The following is a 25,713-nucleotide window of genomic DNA, read 5'->3' as shown; positions in this document are numbered from 1 at the left end:
TATTAATTCATAATAACTTAATCTAATTGGTTATTTATGGAGGAAAATAAGGAACCAATTTACTGTTTTGAAAACCTATAAATAAAGAGAAAGAATCAGAAACCGGATACCCCTGGGTATTCAAAGAGTAGATGATCGAAATCATCTCTTTGTAAAATATTCATACTGATGAATGAAGAATAAATTAGAATTAGAATGCCACCTGTGATGGTTAATACTGAGTGTCAACTTGATTAAATTGAAGGATACAAAGTATTGATCCTGAGCGTGTCTGTGAGGGTGTTGCCAAAGGAAAGTAACATTTATTTGAATCAGTGGGCTGGGAAAGGCAGACCCACCCTTAATCTGGGTGGGCACCATCTAATCAGCTGCCAGTGAATATAAAGCAGGCAGAAAAGCATGAAAAGACTAGACTGGCTTAGCCTCCCAGACCACATCTTTCTCCAGTGCTCGCTGCTTCCTGCTTTCAAACACTGGACTCCAAGTTCTTCAGCTTTGGTACTCGGACTGGCTTCCTTGCTCCTCAGCTTACAGATGGCCTCTTGTGGGACTTTGTGATCATGTGAGTTAATACTACCTAATAAACTCCATATATACATACACACATATATATATGTTACAGATATAGACATATAGGTATATATCCTATTAGTTCTGTCCCTCTAGAGGACCATGAGTAATACACCACCCTTTCGCAAGTCCCAAAGAATTAATGGGAGTTAATTAACGGGAGTAATGAGCACGAGTGGCTGCTCACATTACAGAAGAGAGACGAGCAGACACAGTGTGCTTCCTGTAAACAAACACATCGCCACCTATAGCCTTGCCAGAGGGATAGGACTGAGTCTGATCAAGCCTCTGCATCCAGCTACCAGCTTACAAAAACATAGAAGACGGGAAGATATTGAGCTATATCACAAGGACACATCATCAAAACCAAAACTGTAGGAGACTCTACAGATCAAATGCCCTGGGCTTTTCCCGGAGACAAGTTATAAGAAACAGAAGACAAAAAAAGGGGAGACCTATAGATTAAAAGAAAGTTAAAAGATACCTTTTTAAGGCAAAATTAAGTTATAGCATCCTAAAGATGCACTCAGTTAGATCACAGACTATTAAAACTACACACATGAAGAAGTGATTGCAAGTCAGGAGAGTGGTTACTTTCAGAGAAAGGGAGGAGAGGAGACTGAGGCTCACAAAGGGGCTTCTAGGGTGGCTGGCAAATTTCTATTTCTTGACCTTGGATGTTTACAAGGGTGTTCATCTTATAAAAATAATAATAAAATAATAAACCATTCATTTATGTAGCTTTATCTGTGTGTTATTTTACAAGAAAAAGATCTTTAAGATGCTTTTGCAAAATGGAGAATGTGTGTAAAGCAAATCTAATTCATCTCTTAAATTGTCTTTTCTTGGTAAATCCATGTTTAAATGGTAATTTGCTTAGACCAAGCATGTTCTGGCAATGTGTTTTCAAGATCATTGCAATGTAATCAATCTGCAAACGTTGATGGAGAACCAACTGTGTGCAAGGCACTTCTGCTGTTCCATTGCAATTGGCTTGTACCTTCAGACACTTGCTCTCTCTCTTGAATTAGTTGACAATGTGCATTGGAAGTTTTCACTTTGGGTTTGAGCTTTTTATATTATTGGAATTTTATTTGTTGATATGTTTTATGAATTGATTGAAGTACTGTGTGTTGAAGAGGAGAGGCTCACAAGACACTTCCACTTAGCACAAAACTAAATGACCTCTTCCCTTAGTCTTAGCTAGCTGGCACCTAGGCCACTCTCCAGTGATCAGGGTGCTGCTTCCTGCGAGTGTAGACAGCTGGGACTCTGCTTGTTGAGAATCTGCTCTATACTGGGCTATGCTTTGGTGACTCATTATCCCAGCCTCACAATCACATCATACATCTGAATATCTAGTTCCTAGAAATGACGGTTTCGGAGAGGTTTATAAGGGATACCCATTCCCAGCAAAACAAAGGAGGGTTTGAGACTTGTTTCCGACCCAAGATCACAGACATCAGGAAGCAACTTACTCTGTTCTGTCAGATAGAGCTGGTGTCTAAATAGAGAACTTACCAAGCATATCAATCTTTGAGTTTTTTCTGCAAAGCAAAGGAACCATGAAAGTTGCAAAACTACAAAAATTTTTATGGAAAAAAACACTTCTATTTCAATAGAAAAAGAAAGAAAGAAAAAAAAGAAAGAAAGAAAGAAAGAAAGAAAGAAAGAAAGAAAGAAAGAAAGAAAGAAAGAAAGAAAGAAAGAAAGAAAGAAAGAGAGAGAAAGAAAGAAGAAAACAGGAAGAGGAGGAGGAAAGGAAGGAAGGAAGGAAGAAAGGAAGGAAGGGAGGGAGGGAGGGAGGGAGGGAAAGGGAGAGAAAGAGAAACAAACAAAACAAAGAAAAAGAAAGGAAGGAAGGAAGACAGACATCAGCCAGGGGTCATTCTAAGCAAATTATTTGCGTTCATTTTTGTAAGTCTTACCACAACCCAAATACAGGTGATCCCTGTTTTACAGATAGTGGAACAGTGCAGCAGAAAGGTTAAATAACTTGCCAAAAGTCAAGTAAGTTAGTAAGTAGCAGTGCTAGGGCTCAAACCATGTGGTCTGGTTTCATAACCTGTGTTATTAGCTATAGGTTACTACACTGCCAAAAGTTCTAAATATCTTGGCAAGCCTCATAAATGTTAGAGTAGGGAAGATAGTAGTCTATATTTAAACAGTACCTGCTATGTCAAATTTGCATTTTAGATAGCTCCCTCTGGCAGAAAACACAGTCTATCAATGATCAAATAGCATCCACTCCGTCTCAACAATTCTTGAAACTGTCGGCTACTCTCCATCCCCATTGCCACTGCCTTAGTTCAAGCCACTATCATTTCCCAGCTAGATGATTGCAGTGACGTCCTAACTGGCCTTTCTCCCTTTGGCCCTAACTGAAGATGAAGATGAGAGGCTAAAACAGACATATGAAAGGATGCCAAGCTAGCCAAAGCATGTACATATATTAATATCAACCCCAACAACTTCTAGGAGAAAGGGCTGGAGAGAAATGGGAAGCAGTTGCAAACCCAACTTTTTACAAATCTAGAGAAAGTCAAAAGCAGAGCCAGTATGAAGACGTTAAATAAAACCACGCATTTTCATAAAGTACAAGCTGCCTTAATCTGCCCTTAGAGACTGTAGGCCATGGAAATAGCGATAGACAATGGTTGTTGGCTCTCCTCCGTCTCCTCCGGCCTTCCTGGAGATTGGGTCTCCTGATCAGGGAAGCTTGGCTGGCTGCACTCACCCTTTCTCCCGTGCTGGCCTTGCTGAGATGTGCCCTGGGCAGGGTATTGGGCAGGAAGGAGACTCCTCACATGATCCAGCTTAATCCTCCTCTTCTCCCTTCCTGAAGCTGCACACTGCAGTAAGAGCACAGCAGAAATGCAGACGAAAAGGGGCCATACATGGGCAAGAAGGGCTCTGCTGCTCGGCATCCTGTGGGCCACTGCACGTCTGCCTGTCCCAGGGGCCTCCCTGCCCCAGCGTCTCCCAAGGGCCACAGGTAGGTGGACACTGGGGTCAGTTACCTCTGCTGCAGCAGCAGCTGCTGCTGCTACCACATGCAGATGAAGGGACAAAAACAGGAAAATTCTCAATGGGCTCGCTTTTACTTATGCTTCTGAATTTTAGCATTTAAAAAGATATCAAACACTTTTGATCCTTCAAATAAGTTCTTAAATATACTCCAAAGTAATTCACAGAGATCATAGTAGGCCAAGTCTCCAGTTTTTATTCTTGGAGACTTTTTGGTGAAAAAAAAAATCTTTCATCTTAGAAATTCTCTCTGCAACAGTGGATGATTTTTTGCAGGCCTGTGAACAATTTAGGCTCTGCAATGAAAAAACGGAATTGTACAGATAATAGAAATCTTCATGTATCGGAGATACAGTTTCTACTTGGGGAGGAGAGATTCAGAAATAAAAACGAGGAGGAGTGTTCTCATGATTTCCTCTTTTTAATTCTTCACCATCATCAACATATTTAAGATATCTCTTTTCAGTCCCCTAAAAAAATTTTTTAAAACTCTACAACTGTGTTATATTCAGAAGCGCTTTATACATTTTCAGTGAGTTCTTAAAATTCCACCCGGTTACCCCACACTTACAGATTTCTTAAGGAAGCTCTCTGTGGGCTTGAAATGTGTGACTCCAAACTCTTCAAACTTTCACCTCCTTTTCCTTAACAGGAAATAGCACCCAATGTGTTATTTCTCCATCATCAGAGTTTCCCAAAGGGTTTTTCACGAGACAAGAGCGCAGAGACGGAGGCATCATAATCTATTTCCTAATTATCGTTTACATGTTCATGGCCATATCTATTGTCTGTGATGAGTACTTCCTACCCTCCCTGGAAATCATCAGTGAATGTAAGTGGCTGGAAAGTTCCCCTGTAACCTTCTGGAAGAGTGTGCCACACAGATATGACTGTCTTTGAAACAGCTCAGCAGCTGTCCTGTACTTCTCGACTGGTTGCAGAGCACCAGCTTCTGTGTTGTGGGCTCCCGTGTCTTAAGGAACTGGCTGAGTGTGGTTTCTCTTGGTAGTTAATGTGAATCAGAGTTTCTTTAAATTAGAACCCAGCAGTTATTATTTTCCTGCCTATTTCCAGAAATCTCTAGTTTGTCTACTGCCTGGATGTTTGTTATAAGAACTGTTCCAGATTTCACTTGTATGTACTTTTGTGTGCTCCTAATACAATGAAACTCCTAATATTTGCCATTTTATACTTCAAAAAACTGTTTTTTAATTTTTACTCTAAGCTCACTATAACTTTGTTTATAAAGAGGTAAGTGATAAACAAATGCAATTAAGGACCACCGTCCCCATCTTCCTTTCCCAGCATCCTACCATTAAGGAAATTAATTGATATTTAAGAACCAATAAACAAATATGAATAAGTCCTGCATCCTAAGTGACCTCAGGCGTCAGATACCTGTAAATTCAGTTATTAAAAATTAAGAGCTCTGTTATTGGTTTCTGAAAATAAGATCAGCCAGTCCAAGCCTCTGAGCTCTGTTCCTTCAGCAGTCTATGTTGCCCAGAATTCTGAGCATAGACCTTCAATGGTGCACTGGTGCGTAATACCAGGATAGCAGTTATGTTTCGTACCATATGAGCAAAAGTGTGTTTCTAGACTTGGTCTCATGGTTGGTTATTTATTTGATTGAGCATGCTCACATTACAGCAAAAAGCAATGTCAAAGTTAAGGATTGGATTTCCTATTGCATATTCACAAGACTACACAGAAACAGCAGCACCCTCAACCTCCACCCACCCCGCAACACACACACATCGCTGCCATTTCTTGATAAAGGGAAAGAAGATGAATGTAAACGCCCCCCTTTCCCATCACCCCACCCCCAACCCCTGCTGAATGACATAAAGCGCCTTTACTCCCTTGTTCGCTGCAGTATACTAGTATCTGCAGGATCTAAAACAGTAGCTGGTGATAGCAGAGGCACTCAACACCTATCTGTTTAATGAAAAAAAATATATATATAATAGATTAGCCTAATTTATTACAATGTTTCTTAAGTAGATACAAACATATACTTTTATCTTGACATTACATCTTACATAGACATTGATTTTTCTTTAACAAAGATTAACAGTTTTACTTAGATTAATGAAATACAAGAAAAATAGAGAAAAATAGAAGAGAAAGATGAAACCACCCATATTTCCATCACCCTGAGATCTACACAGTTACCATTTGGTATATTTCCTTTAAATCTTTTGAATCTTGCTTTATATGCAGTTTGGGATCTTCCTTTTTTCTCACATAATATTTTATTATGCTTATTTTTCCATATCATTAAACATTCTTCAAAAACATTATTTTTAATGATATCATGATAGTCCATGATTCTATAAATGATTTGAGCATCTGACACTGGTTTTTACACGTAGTAGGCACCCAGTAGATATTTATCATAAAATTTTAAACTATTACTCTCATTGGACATTTGGCCTGTTTTAAGTTTTTTGTGTTAATGTCATCCCTGTAATTGTATAAAATCTTTGCATACTTCTCTGATCATTTCCTGATTAAGAGGTAGAGATGTGGATATTTTAAGTCTTATGATATATATTTGCAAAAGGCATCCCACAAAAGGTGTGCCTACTTACACCTCCTTAATGTATAGCAGCAGCCATTCCAGAAAACCATGAAAAATATGTGAAATATCCTTAGTTGCTTTAAACATTATTTTATAAAATTTGTATTTATCTTATTATTCATGAGGGTCAAGATTTTATATGTTTATTGAATTTTGTGGTTTTGCTTTTGTATTTTTTTTATTCTATCAGGGGTATTCTGTCTTTTTCTTATTGATTTTCAAGACTTTAAAAATATACAAGGATATTAACCCTTTTTCTAGTATTACTTCGTATCATATGCTTTTTCATGGTTTGTTGTTTTTGCATTTTGTGTTTATCACATTGAAGTTTGAAGTTTAAATATTTTAAGTAAATTTGTAAATTTTTTCCTTTATGATTCTCCTTTTGGTTTTATAACTAGAAAGACATTTTTATCCATAGGTCATAAAAATCATCATATTCTATTCTACATGCATGATTTTTTTTTACATTTATTTATTTCTTCCACTAAGAATCTGTCTTGCTATAGAATGTAATGTTATTTTTTCCAAAAGTTGATCAATTTTCATACACGAAGTTCTTATATAGATGTAGATCTGTCTCTATGCTCCCAACTCTATTCTAATAACCTTTTTGTTCATTCTTATGCCAATACTGCGCTTTAAATTAGAAAAATGTAAAAAACTAAAAATTAAAAAAGCTAATCATATAAAACATAGAAATTTAAATTGTAAGGAATTATTTCCATTTCCAATGACTTAACTGAACAGTGACATGACTGAAAAATTAAATCTATCAAGAATTTTATTTATAAAAATTTATCTTGGGAGAAGTAAAAAATAAATAAAAAACATTTCTAACCCGGTAGAAAACACTACTGCATTAAAATTTAGATTATGACTTCAAAATAATGTTCATTAAGTGACTTAATATGTCTAAATGACTTCCAATGTGCTCCTTGTGAAATTACTTTGAAACATCACCTGCAAACACGCATTTCTCAAGTGAGTTTCTCAGGCTCTGAAATACAGTAGTTCTTACAGATTTGTGATTGATGAATATCCATGCCACAGCCAAATCTTCAGCTGTTAAAAATTGACCCTCATCTTGAGCATTGAAAATACTGGCAACAAAATGAGATAGAAATAGTGCTAGCTCAATTCATTTTTAAATACTTATAAATTAATTCTCTTTTCAAGGTCTAGCATGGTCTTATCTAAATTATGACATCAGCAATAAAAAACAATTTTCCTGAAATTTGTTTACATCTGCAGAAACGGGCTTCAAAAGTCTGCAAGTGCTTTGCCTTTCCCCAGTTTCTTGATGAGCACTGAGTCATAATAGTTCCACTCATTTTGTCAACTAATAGTTATTAACATAACCCTCAAAACAGTTTACTTAAGTATTCCACAATGTACTACAGTGTTATTTTTTTATCAGTTACTTATGATACAATTATAGATGAAAGATATATATCTTATAATAATATAATATATGGTTTATATAATGTACATAACATTATATATGTGTGTGTATATATATGGTTTCACTTAGTCTTCCCAAAAACCTTACAAAATAGGGACTAACGTTTGGGTTTTACTGATGAGGAAGCCAAGGTTGGGAGGGTCAGTAATTTCTCATGACCACACAGCCACACAGAGAAAGTCCTGATCTCTCTAATGCCAAAACTCAAGCATGATCTCAACTGCTACGTGATAGAACTTTACACATCCTTGTTTGAGATTCGCTACCAGAACATAGATGTTTCAGAACTGTTCTATTTGAACCATCTTACAAGAAATTTTCCTCTCGAGAGCACTGAAAATTTTGACAAAAAATATCAAATACCCACAGTTACTATGGAAGAAGTATATTACAAAATAAAGAGAATACATTGGATTATTCACAAAAATCATTTTGGACCTTTGGCAACCTATACGTGATTGTAAATCAATGCTATAGACACTTATTCGTAATAAGTTCCCAGGCCTGAAGATTATGAGATCATAATATAGGACTGTGGAACTTAATCATCATAGATGAGGTCATAATGTCTTGTGGGGTATGTTTACTGAGTTCCAACCTAGAATACAGTGGAAGGATTGGCAGGCCCCTGTCCCACCCCAGTCCCATTCACTCCTCATTTGGCCAACAGCAGGATCTTTAGCAAAGTGAAGACTAGAAGAGGCTCAGGACTGTCATCTCCGTGCAAGGATGAGCTGGAAGCTGTAGGGGGCAGAGCCTCTTGCTGGTGTTCTGGCAGGGCCTCCGCTCAGTCAAACCAGTGCTCTTTCTCTTTCAGACCTACATATGTTGGTCTTGGTCTCCTACAGCTGCCTCCACCAGAGGCTTCCAGCAAGGATTTTTCTTCCTTCGCCTTGCTCTGCTCATGATCATAAAAGTCACACACCCTCTCCTCTACCCTCGAACACTGGAAAAGCTGGAAAAGCATGTATCTCTACTAGGCAACCTCAGACACTTCACCACCATCTTAACTGTATGGAGCCAATAAAAGAAAATGCTGTTGCTATGTCCCCTTCCTCCAATCCTATCTTCTTTTTCTTTCCATTTAGGTTCTATAGGAAAAGCAGCTGATAATTCTCTGAACACAGAGGGCTGAAATGAAATTAATCGGTGTTATAGAGGGGAAACAAAGGTATCACGCTCTAGTCGTCCAGGGCATTTCACATTTGCAGAAAAGCCTTGGCTTCTGTGCTGGGAAACAGAATGGAGATTCCGGGAAAAGAGTTAAAGATGTGTTCAGAAAAGGAGCATTATCCAACCCCAAGTTAGAGCTAAAGGAGCTAGAGGCAATGGAGTGAGGAATAAACCTAGGGAGAGCTTCCTCATCCCCAACCAGTTGTGCTACTCTAGAATGTTACCAGGATGGATACCCTGAGGGGTGTGTATGAGAGAGAGGAAGAGAGACAGAGACACAGTGAGAGAGGAATCCAAATGACTAAGCAAAACGAGTCAGCCTTTGTCGTCTCTGATCATTCATGTAAGCCTGACTTACAAACCTGTGCCTAAGATTCCCTTGCTTAGTTTGAGAACTTCGTTATGTCACTTTGTAGTCATATCTGGTATTGTTTACTTGGGGCTTTTTCTACTTTTTTCTATCTCTATATTAATATAGTTGCTGAATGGTCTATGACAAATGCTGAGAATCCCTGAACAGCTGGAGAGCAAGGACACAGCCATCATATGCTCTAGTGCCACACTCCTGTAGAGAGACAATTGAAAGTGTCCACCCTGGAGCCAGACAGCCTAGGTTCAAATCCCAGCTCTGCCATTTGCTAGCACTGTGACCTTGGGCAAAGTTCCTAACTTCCCTCTGCCTCTGTTATCTCAGCTGTGAAACAGGATGATTACAACTTTCAGTTCACAGCGTTGTGTGACAAGTGCATGAAGAAACACAAGTGAACTGCTTACACAAGTACGGCACATAGAAAACATTCAGTGAATGTTCATTGTTACATAAGAACAGACTACAGAGGTTAGAATCCTTTACTCAGGAAAGATGAAAGTGGAGATGGGGAATACCAAAGCCTATTTAAGTATTTTTGGAGCAAATAACCAAATCTACGGTGCAGCTGCTAGAACTTGAACACCAAATTTAAGGTAAATAAAAGTAAGGTCTATTTGACAAGGTAGGAAGTAGGGTTATTAAAACAGTTATTTTATCTAATAAGCCATGTGACAACTTTAAACTATACCTTAAATATCTTTGGAATATTCTGTTTAGGCCGGGAGCAGTGGCTCACGCCTATAATCCCAGTGCTTTGGGAGGCAAAGGTGGGTGGATCACTTGAGCCCAGGAGTTTGAGACCAGCCCGGCCAACATGGTAAAACCCCGTTTCCACAAAAATACAAATATTATCCGGGTGTGGTGGCAGGCACCTGGCCTGTAATCCCAGCTCCTCAGGAGGCTGAGGCAGGAGAATCGCTGAAACCCAGGAGGCAGAGTTTGCAGTGAGCTGAGTCCGTGCCACTACACTCCAGCCTGGGCGACAGAGCAAGATTCCATCTCAAAATAAATAAATATATAAAAATTAAAATTTAAAAATATTCTGTTTAAAGTTCCTTTTATTTCATTTACATTAGCATCTATACCATTTTACTTCATCTTTTATTGTTTAAAAAGTCACTTTTAAATATAATTTAAATTTAAAGAATTTAAATATAAGCCAATATATAATACACATTAAAAATATAATATAAACTACATTCACTTAAAGACCAAATAGGACCAGTATGTCTACTCTCTTTAAGCAGTTTAATTTTAGAAACACAAAAGCTGATATAAAATGAAAACAAAATATCCTTTTGGTATGTAATGGGGATCTCAGAGGTATTGAACCACTGTTCTAAGCAGCTTTCTTCATATTTTTCCAAATTATATACATAGAAAACTCTGAGAACTCCTTAAGATTGGTCACTTGATAGAGTCCAAATTCCACAGTGAGCCAGCTACGAAACTTTAAAAAAAAAATTTACGCTAATATACCATTCAATTAGATATAACCTCTCTACCACACTGATACCTTTGAATTACAACACGTCTTACATGAAAATGATCATAATAAGGTTTTGGGGAAATATACTTAAATATTTACTTTTTATTTCAAAAAATTTTCACTTACTCTGCTTTGGACTAATATTTGCTTATGTTCTACTTTATGTTTCAGAAATAGGCAATAAGAAAGAAATGCAAGTTTTAATTCCAGGTAGAATTGTTTCCAAATTGAAAAAATTGGGATTCAAATAATTCTGTGAGTATGGCATTTGGATAGCCTACAGTTTCAGGGGATTGTTTGATTTTTAATCCTCATGAAATTTACAGAAGCAAAAGCTTTACTAAAGAACAAAGAATCTAAGAATAGTGCTTCCTCCCTGCTACACACTCATTCTCCTAAGAGCGTTTCATCCTCTTTGTTGGTCTTTTTTCTCTGATCTAAATTGTGGTCCCTTTGGATTGCATCTAAATCTATACCAGGCATATAGATCTAAATAAGTGCTAGGTACTCAGTATTTTACCAAGATGCTATTGCAGGAACAAGAAATAATAATAAAGTTATGTATTATCTCTTTACTTTGCCCACATGGATAGCTGAAAGGGCAGCTTCTTGGTGTCAAAAAGATCTAGGTTCCCTTCCCACCTCTGCATTTATTACCTGTGTGGCCTTGGGAAAGTTATGGAACAAACAATGAAGTAATTGTTAGGTTTGGAGGTAAAGTGTCTTGTATAAAAGAAGTATGTTTCATATGATAGGCTAAGGGCAGGTGGAAATCCACTGTAATATTATAGCTGTTAGATTGGGGATAGGGAGAGTCTTTTTCAGTGGAATCGGGCCTTTAAAAGCATTACAGGTTTCAGAATTCATTTTTTCATTGCTCAGAATATGAGTTGGTAAATTAAGGTAATCAAGTTATCTTATTTCTTGTTAAAAACATCCCAGAGTATACACATGCAGTCATGTATTCCTGACTGTCAGTAACTATTTCTCCCCTCTAGGCATTTATTCCATTCAAAATATTTCTAGGAATGCCTTTGAAATTAATTTCAGAACCAGTTTTGCAAATCATAAAAGAGACATCAGTTTGCTGTTGCACTTCGTTTTGGACCCTAAATTGTATGACTCAGCATGACTACTCACCATAGTTGCTAGAGTTGGATCTGATAGACTTTTGATTGTTTCTAAAACTCTAATCCATTCACAAAGCACAAAAGTTTGCAGACTTTTTTAAATGATGCCGGAGGACACCAAATTGCATATAGCCTATGGCTGTACTATATTAAAATTTCCACTGTGAAAAGGACTAGATACATTAAAATGATAGCAGTGGTTAAAATACAATGATAAAAGTATTCCTCTATTTTTCCCCTTCATAGTCTAAATTTTGGTAATGTAGACTTGGGGGTGGGGGGTAGGTATTATAAAAGAAATTTAATTAAAAATTAAAAAGTGGTATACAGTCTTAAAACAGAATTCACATTCTACAACTTTGAGTAAAGATTGAAAAAAATAGATAATACCTTAGATTGTGTAGTCTGATCCTCCATTTCACAGACGGCAAAATAAGGCTTGTCTAAATAAGTTAAGTCTCATATCAAGTTACTGGCAGGGCTGAATCCAGGTCTTAGTTTTGGTTTAATATTCTTCCTACTATATCATATTTCCAGAAGGAGATTTTCAAAAACCATTATAAACTTTCTAACATGGCATCACAGAAAAGAACACATTTAAGAAAATGTCTGATGGGCCGGGCGCGGTGGCTCACGCCTGTAATCCCAGCACTTTGGGAGGCCGAGGCGGGCGGATCACGAGGTCAGCAGATCGAGACCATCCTGGCTAACACGGTGAAACCCCGTCTCTACTAAAAATGCAAAAAATTAGCCGGGCGAGGCGGCAGGCGCCTGTAGTCCCAGCTACTCGGGAGGCTGAGGCAGGAGAATGGCGTGAACCTGGGAGGCGGAGTTTGCAGTGAGCCGAGATCGCGCCACTGCACTCCAGCCTGGGCGACTAAGCGAGACTCTGTCTCAAAAAAAAAAAAAAAAAAGAAAATGTCTGATGAATTTTCATAATCAGCTCATTACCATGAAGTTGTGCTTTATATAAACAATGTGTTGGTACCTAAAACTATAGAGAAAACTCAAGTTGAACATTTCTGCTATATCTTCCAGGATATGTGATTATTCCTTTAGAGTGGAAAAAAAGAATAATAGCTGTGGGAGGAAAAAACTAGAAAAATTTATCTTTAATAATAAACTATAGCAGAAAGAAATGTTACCCAAAAGGTCAAGGAAGACAAAGCTAGTCTATTCTAAAGTTCAGAGGTATAAAACATTTTATAAAATATTCTTAGAACATTAAGATATAATTTGTTAAAATACCTTTAAGTTTTATCCATCCTTCTGTACAAAATCTTTCCTTTCATAATTTGAGTGCAGTGAATAGGAACAAGCTTTATTCTTACTGCCTTTTGAGACTGAAACTTTTCTAAAGAACCACCTATTGTCCTACCTTGAGACTGAGTTTTCTAATGAAGCATTCTTCAGCTAATGCTAAACAAAGATTGTTCAGTATTCAGCTGCAGTGTTGGGGCAGTTATTTTACGATAAGGCATTCCGTTCTTTTTCAATTTCTTCCACATATTATCTAGCCCTGATTTGATTTGGAAAGACAATTCATGGTAATATCCAGCAGCACTAAATCTATAAATTCTCTAGAATGTGCTAGAAAACTTCCAAATAACTATTTTTTTCCACCAGGAAAAAACAGAATGAGGGTGATTATGGTGCCAGTGCCACAACGTGTAAACAAAAAAGATTCAATCACCCACCATGTTATAATTGGCCTAAGTGCCATTATTATATCGGGTTTCTGTGGTAAAATAAAAACAGCGTCTGATCCCAAATGTTGGAGGTGGGGAGTAATGGGAGGTGTTTAGATCATGAGGGTTAATCCTTTCCTAGGGGGTGAGTTCTCCCTCTTTAGTTCCTTTAGAGAGCTGGTTGTTTAAAAGAGCCTGGCACCACCCACCTCTCTCTCTTACTTCCTCTCTCACCATGTGATCTCTGCACACACCAGTTCCCCCTTTATCTTCCACCATGAGTGGAAGCAGCCTGAGGCCCTCACCAGATGCCCAATCTTGAACTTTTCCAGTCAGAAGAATCATGAGCCAAATAAACCCTTTTTTCTTTATAAACTACCCAGTCTCAGGTATTCCTTTATACAACACCAAAAGCACTAGGATACAATGTAAACTACACAAATCATTTATTTCTCACCCTTCACTAGTCACTGCAGGTAGATGTTCAGCAAGCAACATGACCAAAGGCAAACAGAATAGAGGGCCTGGCCTAAATAATTCTAACCACCCCAAGAGAACTTTTCACAATGGTTTTTCAGGTGTCAAAATAGCTCAGATTAGGGCTGGTTGGATCTCTCAGACCAAATTACCCCAAGGGATAAAATTAATGACTGGAGCTGGTATCATCAGCAGACAGTATATGGATGACAGATTTCTAAGTACTTCCCACATCTTTCAAAATGAAAGCCAAAGTCCTTACTAGGATCCACAAGACCTTACATGATCTGCCTGTTACCTTTAATCTCATCACCTACTGCTTTCCCTTGACACTGTTCATTCTAGACATGCATGTCTTCTGTTTCTACACCACACAGGCTAGCCTCTACCTCAGAACCTTTGCAGTCATTTATTCTGCATAGAATACTTTTAGCCCAGGTAGACAAGTGACTTGTTCCTCATTTCAAAGTCTTTAGTTATCTTCTCAATTAAGTCCTTTCTGGTTATCCAATCTAAAATTTCAGTCCTTCCTCTCGGACATTTTTCTCTTTCTCCCCTCCCTGCCTTTACTCTTTGCAACTTATCTCTAACATCATACCTATTTTTCTTATCTTATCTGCTTTCCCTTATTAAAAGGAAAGCTCTGTGAGAGCAGGAATGTTTGTCTGTTTTGCTCACTGTCATATTACTAGCACATTAAAAAGGCATCTGGCATATAGTAGGTACTCAATAAATGCAACAAATAAATGAACCACCAGCTGACTTAACTATCACCCCAAAACTAGTGGCTAAAAACAACAACTACTTTCCACGGTTTTGGGTGTTTACTGAGCTACTCTAGGTAGTTCTCGCTCAGGGTCTTTTGTGCAGCTATGGTCAGAGGATGGAGCTAGAATCATCCGAGAGCTCACTCTCTCACATGTCTGGTGCCTAGGCTGTGAAGTTTCAAACTCTGGGGACTGAAACAGCAGCAATTCCTTAGACATCTCTATTTCTACATGGGCTTTTCATGAGGTTTCTCCAGTATGGGGGTTTCAACGAAGTAGTAGGACTTACCATGTCGTAGCTTAAGGGAAATGTTCTGTGATTACACTAAGGAAGTTGTATCACCTTTTATGTAGGGGATTAAAGGGTTCTGGAAATCTATGTGGAGCAGAAAAATACCATAACTATTGCTGTAGTATACAATCTGCCACACCAAGAAACCAAAAAGGAATCAATAAGCTCAAATGCAGTCCCAGCAGACTAGAGAACAAGGTCGACCTGAGTGCAGGCAACAGGTGGTCCCAGAGACAAGAATAAGAAGGAAATACCAACCACCTGTGACAAGGACTCAACCAAGCACACCAGAGTTTGAGTATCTGGGAAGACTGAAGGTATAGTAAATGACAATAAACATCAACAAAGAGTTGCCATCAAGTCTTGAAAACCCAAATTCTAGTTCTTTGATACTTTGTGACCTAGGGTAGATAGTTTAATGTATGACATGCTACCTCTATTGGCTAGTTTTTCGTTTATCAGTAAAGCCTGGTTGGAGATTATTTCTTATGCAAACCTATCTCGGCCTAAAGCTTTCTCTGTTCCTTCCCATGGTAGGTCCCTTGGCCCTAAAATTGAAAGGACAAAAAATTTCTTAAGACTCTCATCTTGTCAGTCACTAAAGTTTATGAACTTGCATGCTTGTAAGCCTGGTGGATAGACACAAACTATTTGTAGTATTACAGTATTTTTTTATATTCCTATTCTAGAGGAAAATTTTAATAGATCCATGTTTTAAATCAATAGACTATACAATATTAAATCTAGTTAAGTAATTTCTCTCATTTGTAATTAGACAAGGTTGAAACCATAAATTTTTTTAGAATATCTGTGTTCTCTGGATGTGACTATAAGCCAAATTCAGCTACATTCAAATCATCAAAAATTCTCTGCATGGCAAACTGAAAAATCCCAGCCAAAGCCTCCCATATTCTGAATAATATTTTACACAAAGTTCCTATACCAGAAAATTTGAATGGACGGTTGAAATGACTTAACAGATGTGTGAACAAGCTCCGTTCAGCTGCATTACACATCTAAAAAACTACTATCTTTTTTTTCTTCTTTGAAGTTGGGTTAGGATTTCCAAATTATCTTAATTTTCAAAGTCATGCTGTTGCTACTCACCTACAAGCCCTCCTGCTATAAACACTTTTCTGGGTTCCAAATAACCCCGTATTTGGCACTCAGGATACTCCCTTTAGTCTCCTGGCCTTCCCTCACCCTTTCTATAGAAGGATTAAGTAATGAAGTCATAAAGAAGCAAAACACTAGACTCTTAATCTGTGTATTTTATTTTTCTACTTTAAGTAAATATTAGTGGTTTTATTGAAGCTGTAGCTTTGAGTATCTATTGTGTTTAGTGGTAAAGACATACTCTTTCACTTTATTAGGCCTAACAATCATTTCATTTATGTTCAGCCCTTGGATTGTCTCAGGATGTTGCAGGCGCAACTTTCATGGCAGCGGGTAGTTCAGCTCCTGAATTAGTTACTGCCTTCCTAGGTAAATATTGCTCCTTATACTTTTTGCTTACTCAGTGTGATTTTTATTTTCTTCAAGTTAACACTAACTTAGCTGCTACTATCTTGCACATAGGTGTATTTATCACAAAGGGAGATATTGGCATTAGCACCATTCTTGGATCTGCAATTTATAATCTCCTTGGCATCTGTGCTGCCTGTGGCTTGCTATCTAACATGGTATGTAACAAAACCATTCAACAAAATGTATTGTCTTAAAAAAATTCTAAAGATAACTGTTCGTCGTCTGGGATGGACAACAGGGCACTAATAATATGTGTAATCAAATTTATTAATCAGTAGAAAAACAGCATGTATTCAATTTAATGTTAATCCACAAATAGCTCTTGGTCAGATTTATGAAAGTTCATGTGTTAGAACACAATTTTACATTTTTTTCTCTAAGCAATATGCAAAAGATAACAATATTTAACTACAAATATATAAACAATTTTAGTATTACACTAAGGATTGTACTTGAAGTTACAATGTAATGGAAATAACATCATATTACAGGTTTCAACACTATCATGTTGGCCCCTATTCAGAGACTGTGCAGCGTACGCAATTAGTGTAGCAGCGGTTCTTGGTATAATATATGACAACCACGTTTACTGGTAAGCTTGAAAATAATTCTTATGTAAAAATTAGAGATTTTATGAATTTCTGATGGTTCAGTAAAATTTTTTTCAGAAATATTATTTCATATAATCTGCCACTTCTATACCATATTCCAACAGGTCTCTGAGTTAACCTTATCACAATTGCTGATTGTATTCTTCTCACTAGTTTGCAATTTCTTTTTAGTCACTTCACAGTCTCCTTTTTTCTCTCACTAGTCACTGGAGACCATCACTTTTCCTTCTCCCCACTGGCTGCCTATTCAGTAAGTTTCCCAACTTCTGTTGTCTATTAAAGCCACAACAGTTGACTTTTTCTTCTGCTGGGTTACCGCTCACCTTGCCTTGGTTAGAAGTGATCATGGTCACAAAAGACTGGAGAAGGATGGTAGAGGAAGTAAAAGAAGTCTTTTTAAATTCCTCCAAACTTCTGATGCTCAGAGAAACTATAGCCTTCCTCTAAGAACCAACAATGCTTAGCTTTTAATATTAAAAACTGTTTGCTTTCCCTGTAATCTCTCTGCCTAGCTGGTCCAAGAAAACGAAAAATGTGGTGACTGAGTGGACAGAGACAAACTTTTTCAACTAGTAAGTAGCAGGCACCCACTAGATTCTTACCACTATGCTAGATATCATAAGGGATAATGAAATGCAAAACACAGCTACACAGGTTACACATTGCATAACTTCCAGAGGACACCAGAAAAATACGCAAAAAAAAAAATGTAATGGTGTCCATCTGGAGAACCACAACTTTGCAGTACAGCATAGTATCTGCTATCAAGAAACTTCAAACCTAGCCAGAAGCATAATTTCTAAACTAATCATCCTGTCTTCTAGTCTGTGTCCCTAAGACACTGTGTTGGTAGAGTAGAAATCCTTCTAGAATTCAGCAGTTGTCTGTAAGGGACAGTGGCTGTGAAAGTATCCAAGATAATGCTTCCTCAATTAGAGAAATCAGAAGATGTAGCAGACAGAGATTCACTGGCTATAAAAGGTAAATTCAAGGTTCAAATGTAATGGCATTAGCTAACTGCCAGAGTACAGGGAAACAGTTCTTGGTTCCCAGGGTATAATTTTATATTTTAGAACATCTTGTTTTCTTGTGACTATAAGCCAAATTCAGCTACATTCAAATCATTAAAAATGATGACAAACTGAAAAATCCCAGCCAAAGCCTCCTATATTCTGAATAATATTTTACACAAAGTTCCTATATTAGAAAACTTGAACAGTTGAAATAACTTCACAGTTACTATATTATTTTATAATTATTATGTATTTTGGGGAATGTATTATGCCAATGAGCTGAGGTAGAAAATGTTCACCACTATATATTAATTTTACATTTATTTTGAAAATCTCCAATTATCATTTTCATTGCATTTTTATACCTACCATTTGGAAGGAATCCACAAGTAAAAATGAGTTTGTTGATCTTTTTAAAAAAAAAAAAAACAAAACACACATAGAAGTGTCCGGCTTTTATCAATAAACTTATAATAATGCTGTAACCAAGTTTGGAAAAATCTACAAAACAAAAAATATCTAGAAATGTTTGATTGTTCTATGGCTACTTTTGTTAGAAAATCATTCAATCAATACTGCCCAAAAGCTATCAACTCTAAAATGACTTTCACTTTTAATTTAAAAACACAAATTTCTCTTAATTTATAGGTATGAAGGAACTTTACTGCTTTTGATATATGGATTATATGTTTTGGTGCTGTGTTTTGACATTAAAATTAACCAATATATTATAAAGAAATGCAGTCCTTGCTGCACCTGTCTTGCCAAAGCTATGGAAAGAAGTGAACAACAGCTACTAATGGGATGGGAAGATGAAGGTCAACCATTCATTCGTCGGCAATCAAGAACTGACAGTGGAATATTTTATGAAGATTCTGGCTACTCTCAGCTCTCTATAAGTTTACATGGTCTTAGTCAGGTTTCTGAAGGTAATCACTAAATCTTGCCCATTATTAAGTCTATTCACAAAAGAAAAACTTTAAAATTTCATTTCAATTCAGCAAGTATGGTGTGCTTTTTATGCAAAAAAGACTGTGAAGACTCAGAAATGATAAAGACTAAGTCCCTACTTTTAAGGAATTTCCAGTATCATAGGAAATACAAAATAGCTAAAATATAAACGTTAAGTACCATAAAAAGAGAAAGAAATGAAGTGTGACTGTGGTTCACAAATGGGACAGTGTCAAAATGTGGTGAGGACAGATAGGAGATTTTCACAAAGAAGGGAGCATTTAAATTGGGCCTTGCTTGACAGGAAAGATTTTAACTATGACATGATGTTATGACCAATAAGTAGCAGCTACTGAGGTCTTTATTTCATAAATGATGCAGAGATAAAACACATAGAGCACAGTATATGCATAGTAAGGAAGAAGAGGAAAGGTAGAAAGGAATAGGATAAGAAGAATCTTAAATGCTATTCTAAGAATCTTGGAAGGTTTCTGAGGAGAGAAATTGTTAGAACTGTTATCTTAGTAATGTTACCCTAAGCGATGTTTACCAAACTAAAATATGAAGTAAGAGACAAGGAGGTAAGAGGCTGTTACAGCAGCTGATGTGTTTACTAGGTGCCTAGACCAAGTGAAAGTGGTGGGAATAAATGAGAACAGATGTGAGACTACATGAAGGAAGCATCACCAAGACTATATGGGGCCAGAAAAAGGAACAAAGACAATTCCTATGTCTTAATCTTGACTGAGAACATGGGAACACCACATATTAAAACTGGGAACTCAGGAACAGGGGCTGGTTTGGAAGAAAGAAGAGAAGCAGTTGAGGTTTGCCATTGTTTAAAGCAGTAGCAAAACATTTAGGTAACTATGTTCAGTAGGAAGTCAAATTCAGCTATGGTCAGAATTATAAGCTCATGGGTTACCTTTTTATAAAGTGGTTGTCCAAAACAGATTCTAATTTTAATTAAGCCTTTAGGAGGGTACTTATTCTAATGTACTACTTAAACTTTTAGAACATGACTTTTCCCCCTTTTTACAAAAATTTTAGCTTCTCCTCTTTCAGGTGTAAGAGGTACACATCTCTAAGTTAAGCTTACAATAAGAAACGCAAAAAAACCAATCCAAATTCTTTGATTATGTTGAAATTATATCCAATATTACTTAATGGCACATTGGTTGAAACTTGACCAACTTTTTATGAGTTGTTGTACTAGCATTAGTTTTGACATAATTTGATCCAATTATTACATTATTTTGTAAATGCCAAATTTTGAACAATTTTAAAGTCAATTCTAATTTTTATCCAATATATTATCATTATCCTTCTACTAAATTAAATTGAATAAAGTAATATACTCAGTTTTCATAAATTATATTTTAGATGATATACTACCTCCTATTTTAAGGTTCTTTCTATGAACTGTGGTAAAGTCTGAATTTAATAAATAACATAGTAATGAAATAGGGCAAAAAAAAAAAAACTTCCAATAAGAATTAGGATATGCAACCTAATAAAAAAAATTATGCTATCATTATTTCATATTCTCTAAGTATACATTATCTGGTACATAGAGCAGGCAGAGGCATCATCAATATTGTGAAGTGGAGACAACTGGAGTAGCCAAGTTAGAAGCCAGGTTAATCCCTTAAGCAAAAAGTTACTGAAGACAATCCACATGAGATGTCCAACTGACACTTCATAAACACTATCTATAATATATTTAGCGAATGGTCCAAGACATTTTGATAGCTTTAAGGCCCCAAATAAAGAAGTGCTGAGTATCACATCTTACATTGTCTGTCCTCAAGTTTCAATTAGTTTCTTTCACCAGCAATATCAGTAATGAGGTACTCAAATGTTTTAAACAGCCTTTTAAAAACTGATACAGCTAATTTATTTCAATATAGCTTTCTAAATAGGCATAACTTAATTAGCCATTTGAGAAAACTCAAAAGTGTTTAATTTTTCCACAACAGATCCACCAAGTGTTTTCAACATGCCTGAAGCAGACTTAAAAAGAATTTTTTGGGTATTATCCCTTCCTATTATTACATTACTTTTTCTAACCACACCAGATTGTAGAACAAAGTTTTGGAAAAACTACTTTGTAATAACCTTTTCCATGTCTGCAATATGGATATCTGCATTTACATATATCCTGGTTTGGATGGTCACAATAACTGGTATGTATTTTAAGTACAATAGCACAACTTGAAAATTTTCATATATGAACGAATTGCATATGTTCACTCAAAGTAGTCTAGCTACACAGCAAATTTCTTTTCAGCAAGACTGAAGATTAGTACCATTTACAAAATGATTAAGTATTACTATAACAAGATCATTTGGGTTTGTGAGTTGCATATTATATATAAACTGTATCTTCCACTGTTATTCAGCCTGGGGTACAATTCAAGAGATCTTATAAATGAAATCAAATTCATAGGATGTCTTTTTATTATGCTAATAATTTAATCACATTCCATGGGATCCACAATACTCTTTATATTGAATTCCATTCCATAATGAAAAAAAAAAAAAAAAAAAGCAAGGAGCTCTATTTTTGGGAAAACAATGGGTGCTCACTGCTTAACCGGATTATATTTTATTTGACTTTTCAACATGGCACTACAAACATACTATGAAATGAGTGAAAAGGGTATAAAAGTTTTATTCTAGGTTTCTACCACCTTCATGATTAAGACTTAACTAACTACTGCTGCTTGGCCATAATCCACTATAGTCTCTAAACAAAAAAACTATAAACAAAGACAAAAATAATCTGTAATTTCTCCTACAAAGGTTAACCCAAATTAACTTATAGTAGAGGTGAACAAACTACTGCCTGTGTGCCAAAATAACCCAGCTTGTTTTTATTAGTAAGGTTTTACATATTATCTATGATTGCTTTCACACTACATTTGCAAAGCTGAGTAACTGCAACAGAAATCATACAGCCTGCAAAGCCTAAATAATTAATATCTGGCCCCTCACAGACACAAAAATTTGTTGACCCTTGACTTTTCCCAAATTAGTGTAAGTCTTAGAATAGTATGCCAGCAAAAAGCAGATTATTTCTTCCTTTTTTAATGAGAAAAATGAAAAAGTCCAATTAGCTTGCATATTATATCTATCCAAATTCACTCAGCCAGAACACACTTGATATTAGGAAAATAAAAAGAGAGCAAAAATCATGTAATAGATCACAGAACAGCCCCCCAAGATTATAAATATTAGTGTTATTTATGCACGTATGAATTCTAGCAAAGCCAGTAATAGAAATTAACCAATTCCAATTCCAGTATCAATATGTAAGCATGCAATAAATAAGCTACTTTCTAATTAAGTTATTTTAATTGGCATTTTAAGAAAAAGAAAAAAAGATGCTAAACCAAGTTTTCAATTACAACATTAAAAGAACAGTTACATATGTTTTAACTTTTTTTAACTTCTCTCTGGTTCTGTTTCTGAGAATAAATACATTTCTGATCAATGTTGACCTGACATCAAATTTAACAGAAGTATTAATAAATTGGGACCATATGTTAGACTCAAGTAGAAAACAAACAGGTTTTGTTTTCCTGAGAGATTAATGAATGTTCCCCCTCCCCACCCTGCCAAAGCCCACTAAATTAAGGTATATCACTAAAGTAGAATGTAATAAATGATATATATACATGTTAACACATTTATAGCTTAAAGATAGCTATAATTAATTTGCTTAACTCTAATTTAATAAAAATTTTTAAGAAAGAAAAGCAGGAATGATCACTCTCATTAGCAAATATTCAGCACAGCCCTGATGAGATAATGGTGGACATAAACATCTTCCGTAAGAATATCAAACAGGAAAATTTCTCATTGGCAGAATTTTGGCTGTTACACACATCTTTAGATATGTCATTAAAAATCTGTGCTACCTGGGTTACCCAAATTACCAGCCTGATTCAAATATGTTGCTAGCTAAAAAACTAAGCAAGCACATATTGGCTCTGAATTCTAAATCTGCCTATTTTATTTTTGTTCAGGAAGGAAATACCCAAAATAACTGCAAAAGATGGTTAGTGACTCTTTAAGATTTGTAACCTGAAGTATCTGTTTATTACAGGGGAAACACTAGAAATTCCAGATACAGTAATGGGCCTTACTTTATTAGCAGCAGGAACAAGCATACCAGACACAATTACAAGCGTGTTGGTCGCAAGAAAAGGTAAGAACTAAGTCCCTCAAGCTGCAATGGTATTCTACATGGCTAGAATGAGTAAAAGTAGCTTTAAAAATGTTTACTTCCGGCCGGGCGTGGTGGCTCACGCCTGTAATCCCAACACTTTGGGAGGCCGAGGCGGGTGGATCACAAGGTCAGGAGTTTGAGACCAGCCTGACCAACATGGTGAAACCCCATCTCTATTAAAAATTAAAAAATTAGCCCGGCATGGTGGCATGCGCCTGTAATCCCAGCTACTCAGGAGGCTGAGCCAGGAGAATTGTTTGAATCCAGGAGGCGGAGGTTGCAGTGAGCCAAAATCACGCCATGGCACTCCAGCCTGGGCAACAGAGCAAGACTCAGTCTCAAAAAAAAAAAAAAAGTTTACTTCCTCAGTAACATACTTTGAAGGGGAAAAAAAAAGTGACTCAAGAGGAAGAGTTTACTATATAATAGCAGGTTAATTTCACACAATCTAATCCCCCAAATAATATTCATTTGAAATGTGCATTAAATAGTAATTGACCATGTTAAATTACAATGAAAAGCAACAAGTAAGCTAGATACCTTATTGAAAAATGGTTTAATAAATATAATTAAATAAATGTTAAGACTTTAAATACTAACCCAAGAAAAATTTAAAAATACAAATTCAGTAAGACTTTTGCTCTAACAATTTTCCAAAATGAACCAACAACAAAAAAGTATCCAGTGTTTCTTTTCTTATGAAAATTAATAAAATACAGTATTGGTAAGCACATTTTAACAATATGCTTTTCTTTTGTAGGGAAAGGAGATATGGCTATGTCTAACATCGTGGGATCCAATGTGTTTGATATGTTGTGCCTTGGTATTCCATGGTTTATTAAAACTGCATTTATAAATGGATCAGCTCCTATAGAAGTAAACAGCAGAGGACTAACTTACACAACCATCTCTCTCAACGTTTCAATTATTTTTCTTTTTTTAGCAGTTCACTTCAATGGCTGGAAACTAGACAGAAAGTTGGGAATAGTCTGCCTATTATCATACTTGGGGCTTGCTACATTATCAGTTCTATATGAACTTGGAATTATTGGAAATAATAAAATAAGGGGCTGTGGAGGTTGATATTATTAACAGTGTTATGCAGAAAATATGAATGGCAGGGAGGGGCAGAGAGAAAAATCAATTTCTTCATTTAAATCAAATTTTTAAAATCCTGAACCTTAGAATCTAAAACTTACAGTAATTTAAAACCAACCAAAATCATATCCTAATTTTGCTGAGCCCTTTCTTTTCATGAAGAATTACATATTATAAAACAGAAGTTTTTGGGGGGCAAAAAATCTGTTTTACCATACAATAAGTTGACAAAAACTGGAGAAACTAGAACAAACAAATCCAACTATGTAGTACTGAAAACAACAAGAAAATGGCTTATTTCATTAAAAACAGTATAACCATTCATTTAAACTGAATGACCAGACTTGCTGTCTTTAAAAACCCAAACTTGAGATTAACGAAAATTACAGTATATTTTTAACATTATACTGTTAAAAGCTGGTGGGAGTTTTAAAAGTTCATTTTTACAGCTTTTGTAAGCATACAATATTACTTTAAAAAAAAATGACTTTTACTAGGAGATTCAGCAAAACAGATGTAGGAATGTTCCAACCATGGCTTGAAATTATGCATTACGATCCAAGCGGACATCAATTTCTCTGCCACTGATTTTTATGCCATTCATTATTCTGCAGGCTTTTTCAGCTGATTCTGGGGAGTCAAATCTGACTGTTCCACAGCCTTTTGACTTTCCATTCTCCATTTTTATTTCTGCAAACATTACATGACCTGTAAAATAAAAGTTACAGAATTACTAGTCAGTTTAAATGAGTTCTATTTCACTTTATAGGTTTGAAATTCCTCATAGCCAATTGTGATAATTTGATTAAAAACATCATTTTTTTAAATAACAAATAATATAAGCATTATATTTGGAGTAAAATACAATTCATATAAAGTAATAAATATATACATATTAGAATATACAAAATTGAAATCAGGAAAGATTTTCCTAGGATTTAATGTATTTTATTTATGTTAAATCCCTAATTCCTGAGGTTAATTGTATGAGCAATAAGTCAAGCTAGCACAAAATGCCACCAACTCACCATGCCCTATGACAAACTTACACATTTAAACAAAATTATTTTTAGAATAAATGGTTGCTTACTGCCCAGTCTCCCTAATCTCTCTCTTCCTTCCCTTTTATCCTCATTTCACTCCTTTATCCCCTGCAAACAAGTGCAACTGACCAGAAATCTAATTTCTATCAGGCTACAAAGGGCCCCACTAATTCTGCTTTGCAACCACAGTGCCAAAGCCATTTA

The 25,713-nt window shown here is 36.0% G+C and overlaps 2 protein-coding genes across 8 annotated transcripts in view; one reads left to right on the top strand and one right to left on the bottom strand.

Annotated features, from left to right (window-relative positions):
- Positions 1-9,700: 9,700 nt before the first annotated feature.
- On the top strand, positions 9,701-24,618 carry SLC24A5 (solute carrier family 24 member 5). The gene is made up of 9 exons (XM_031668732.1): positions 9,701-9,782; positions 10,850-10,933; positions 16,434-16,517; positions 16,611-16,714; positions 17,051-17,151; positions 18,832-19,112; positions 21,114-21,320; positions 23,246-23,347; positions 24,129-24,618. The coding sequence occupies exons 3-9, from the start codon at positions 16,472-16,474 to the stop codon at positions 24,449-24,451; spliced, it is 1,164 nt and encodes a 387-aa protein (XP_031524592.1). The 5' UTR covers positions 9,701-9,782; positions 10,850-10,933; positions 16,434-16,471; the 3' UTR covers positions 24,452-24,618.
- Positions 16,809-25,713, bottom strand: part of MYEF2 (myelin expression factor 2) — a 43,692-nt gene continuing 34,787 nt past the window's right edge. For 3 of the 7 annotated variants that reach the window (XM_031668726.1, XM_031668729.1, XM_031668730.1), the window contains one exon: positions 24,981-25,174. In XM_031668726.1, coding sequence (XP_031524586.1) covers positions 25,011-25,174 — 164 coding nt within the window. In that variant the 3' untranslated portion in view covers positions 24,981-25,010. Of the gene's footprint in view, positions 25,175-25,713 lie in introns of all 7 variants that reach the window. The other 4 variants (XM_031668727.1, XM_031668728.1, XM_003900895.4 and 1 more) reach the window with 3 other exon arrangements.

The sequence above is a fragment of the Papio anubis genome, chromosome 7, assembly GCF_008728515.1.
Source record: "Papio anubis isolate 15944 chromosome 7, Panubis1.0, whole genome shotgun sequence".
NCBI lineage: Eukaryota > Metazoa > Chordata > Mammalia > Primates > Cercopithecidae > Papio > Papio anubis.
The sequence above is the reverse complement of the archived record's forward strand: the minus strand, read 5'-3'. Positions and strand labels throughout refer to the sequence as shown.

What these genes read in the sequence shown, in the direction of transcription:
- SLC24A5 (XM_031668732.1), top strand. Translation starts at nt 16,472, where the DNA reads ATGGCAGCGGGTAGTTCAGCTCCTGAATTAGTTACTGCCTTCCTAG. An exon ending in TATGACAACCACGTTTACTG is followed by an intron (nt 17,152 to 18,831) that starts GTAAGCTTGAAA and finishes CTTAATTTATAG; the next exon opens with GTATGAAGGAACTTTACTGC. An exon ending in CGTGTTGGTCGCAAGAAAAG is followed by an intron (nt 23,348 to 24,128) that starts GTAAGAACTAAG and finishes TTTCTTTTGTAG; the next exon opens with GGAAAGGAGATATGGCTATG.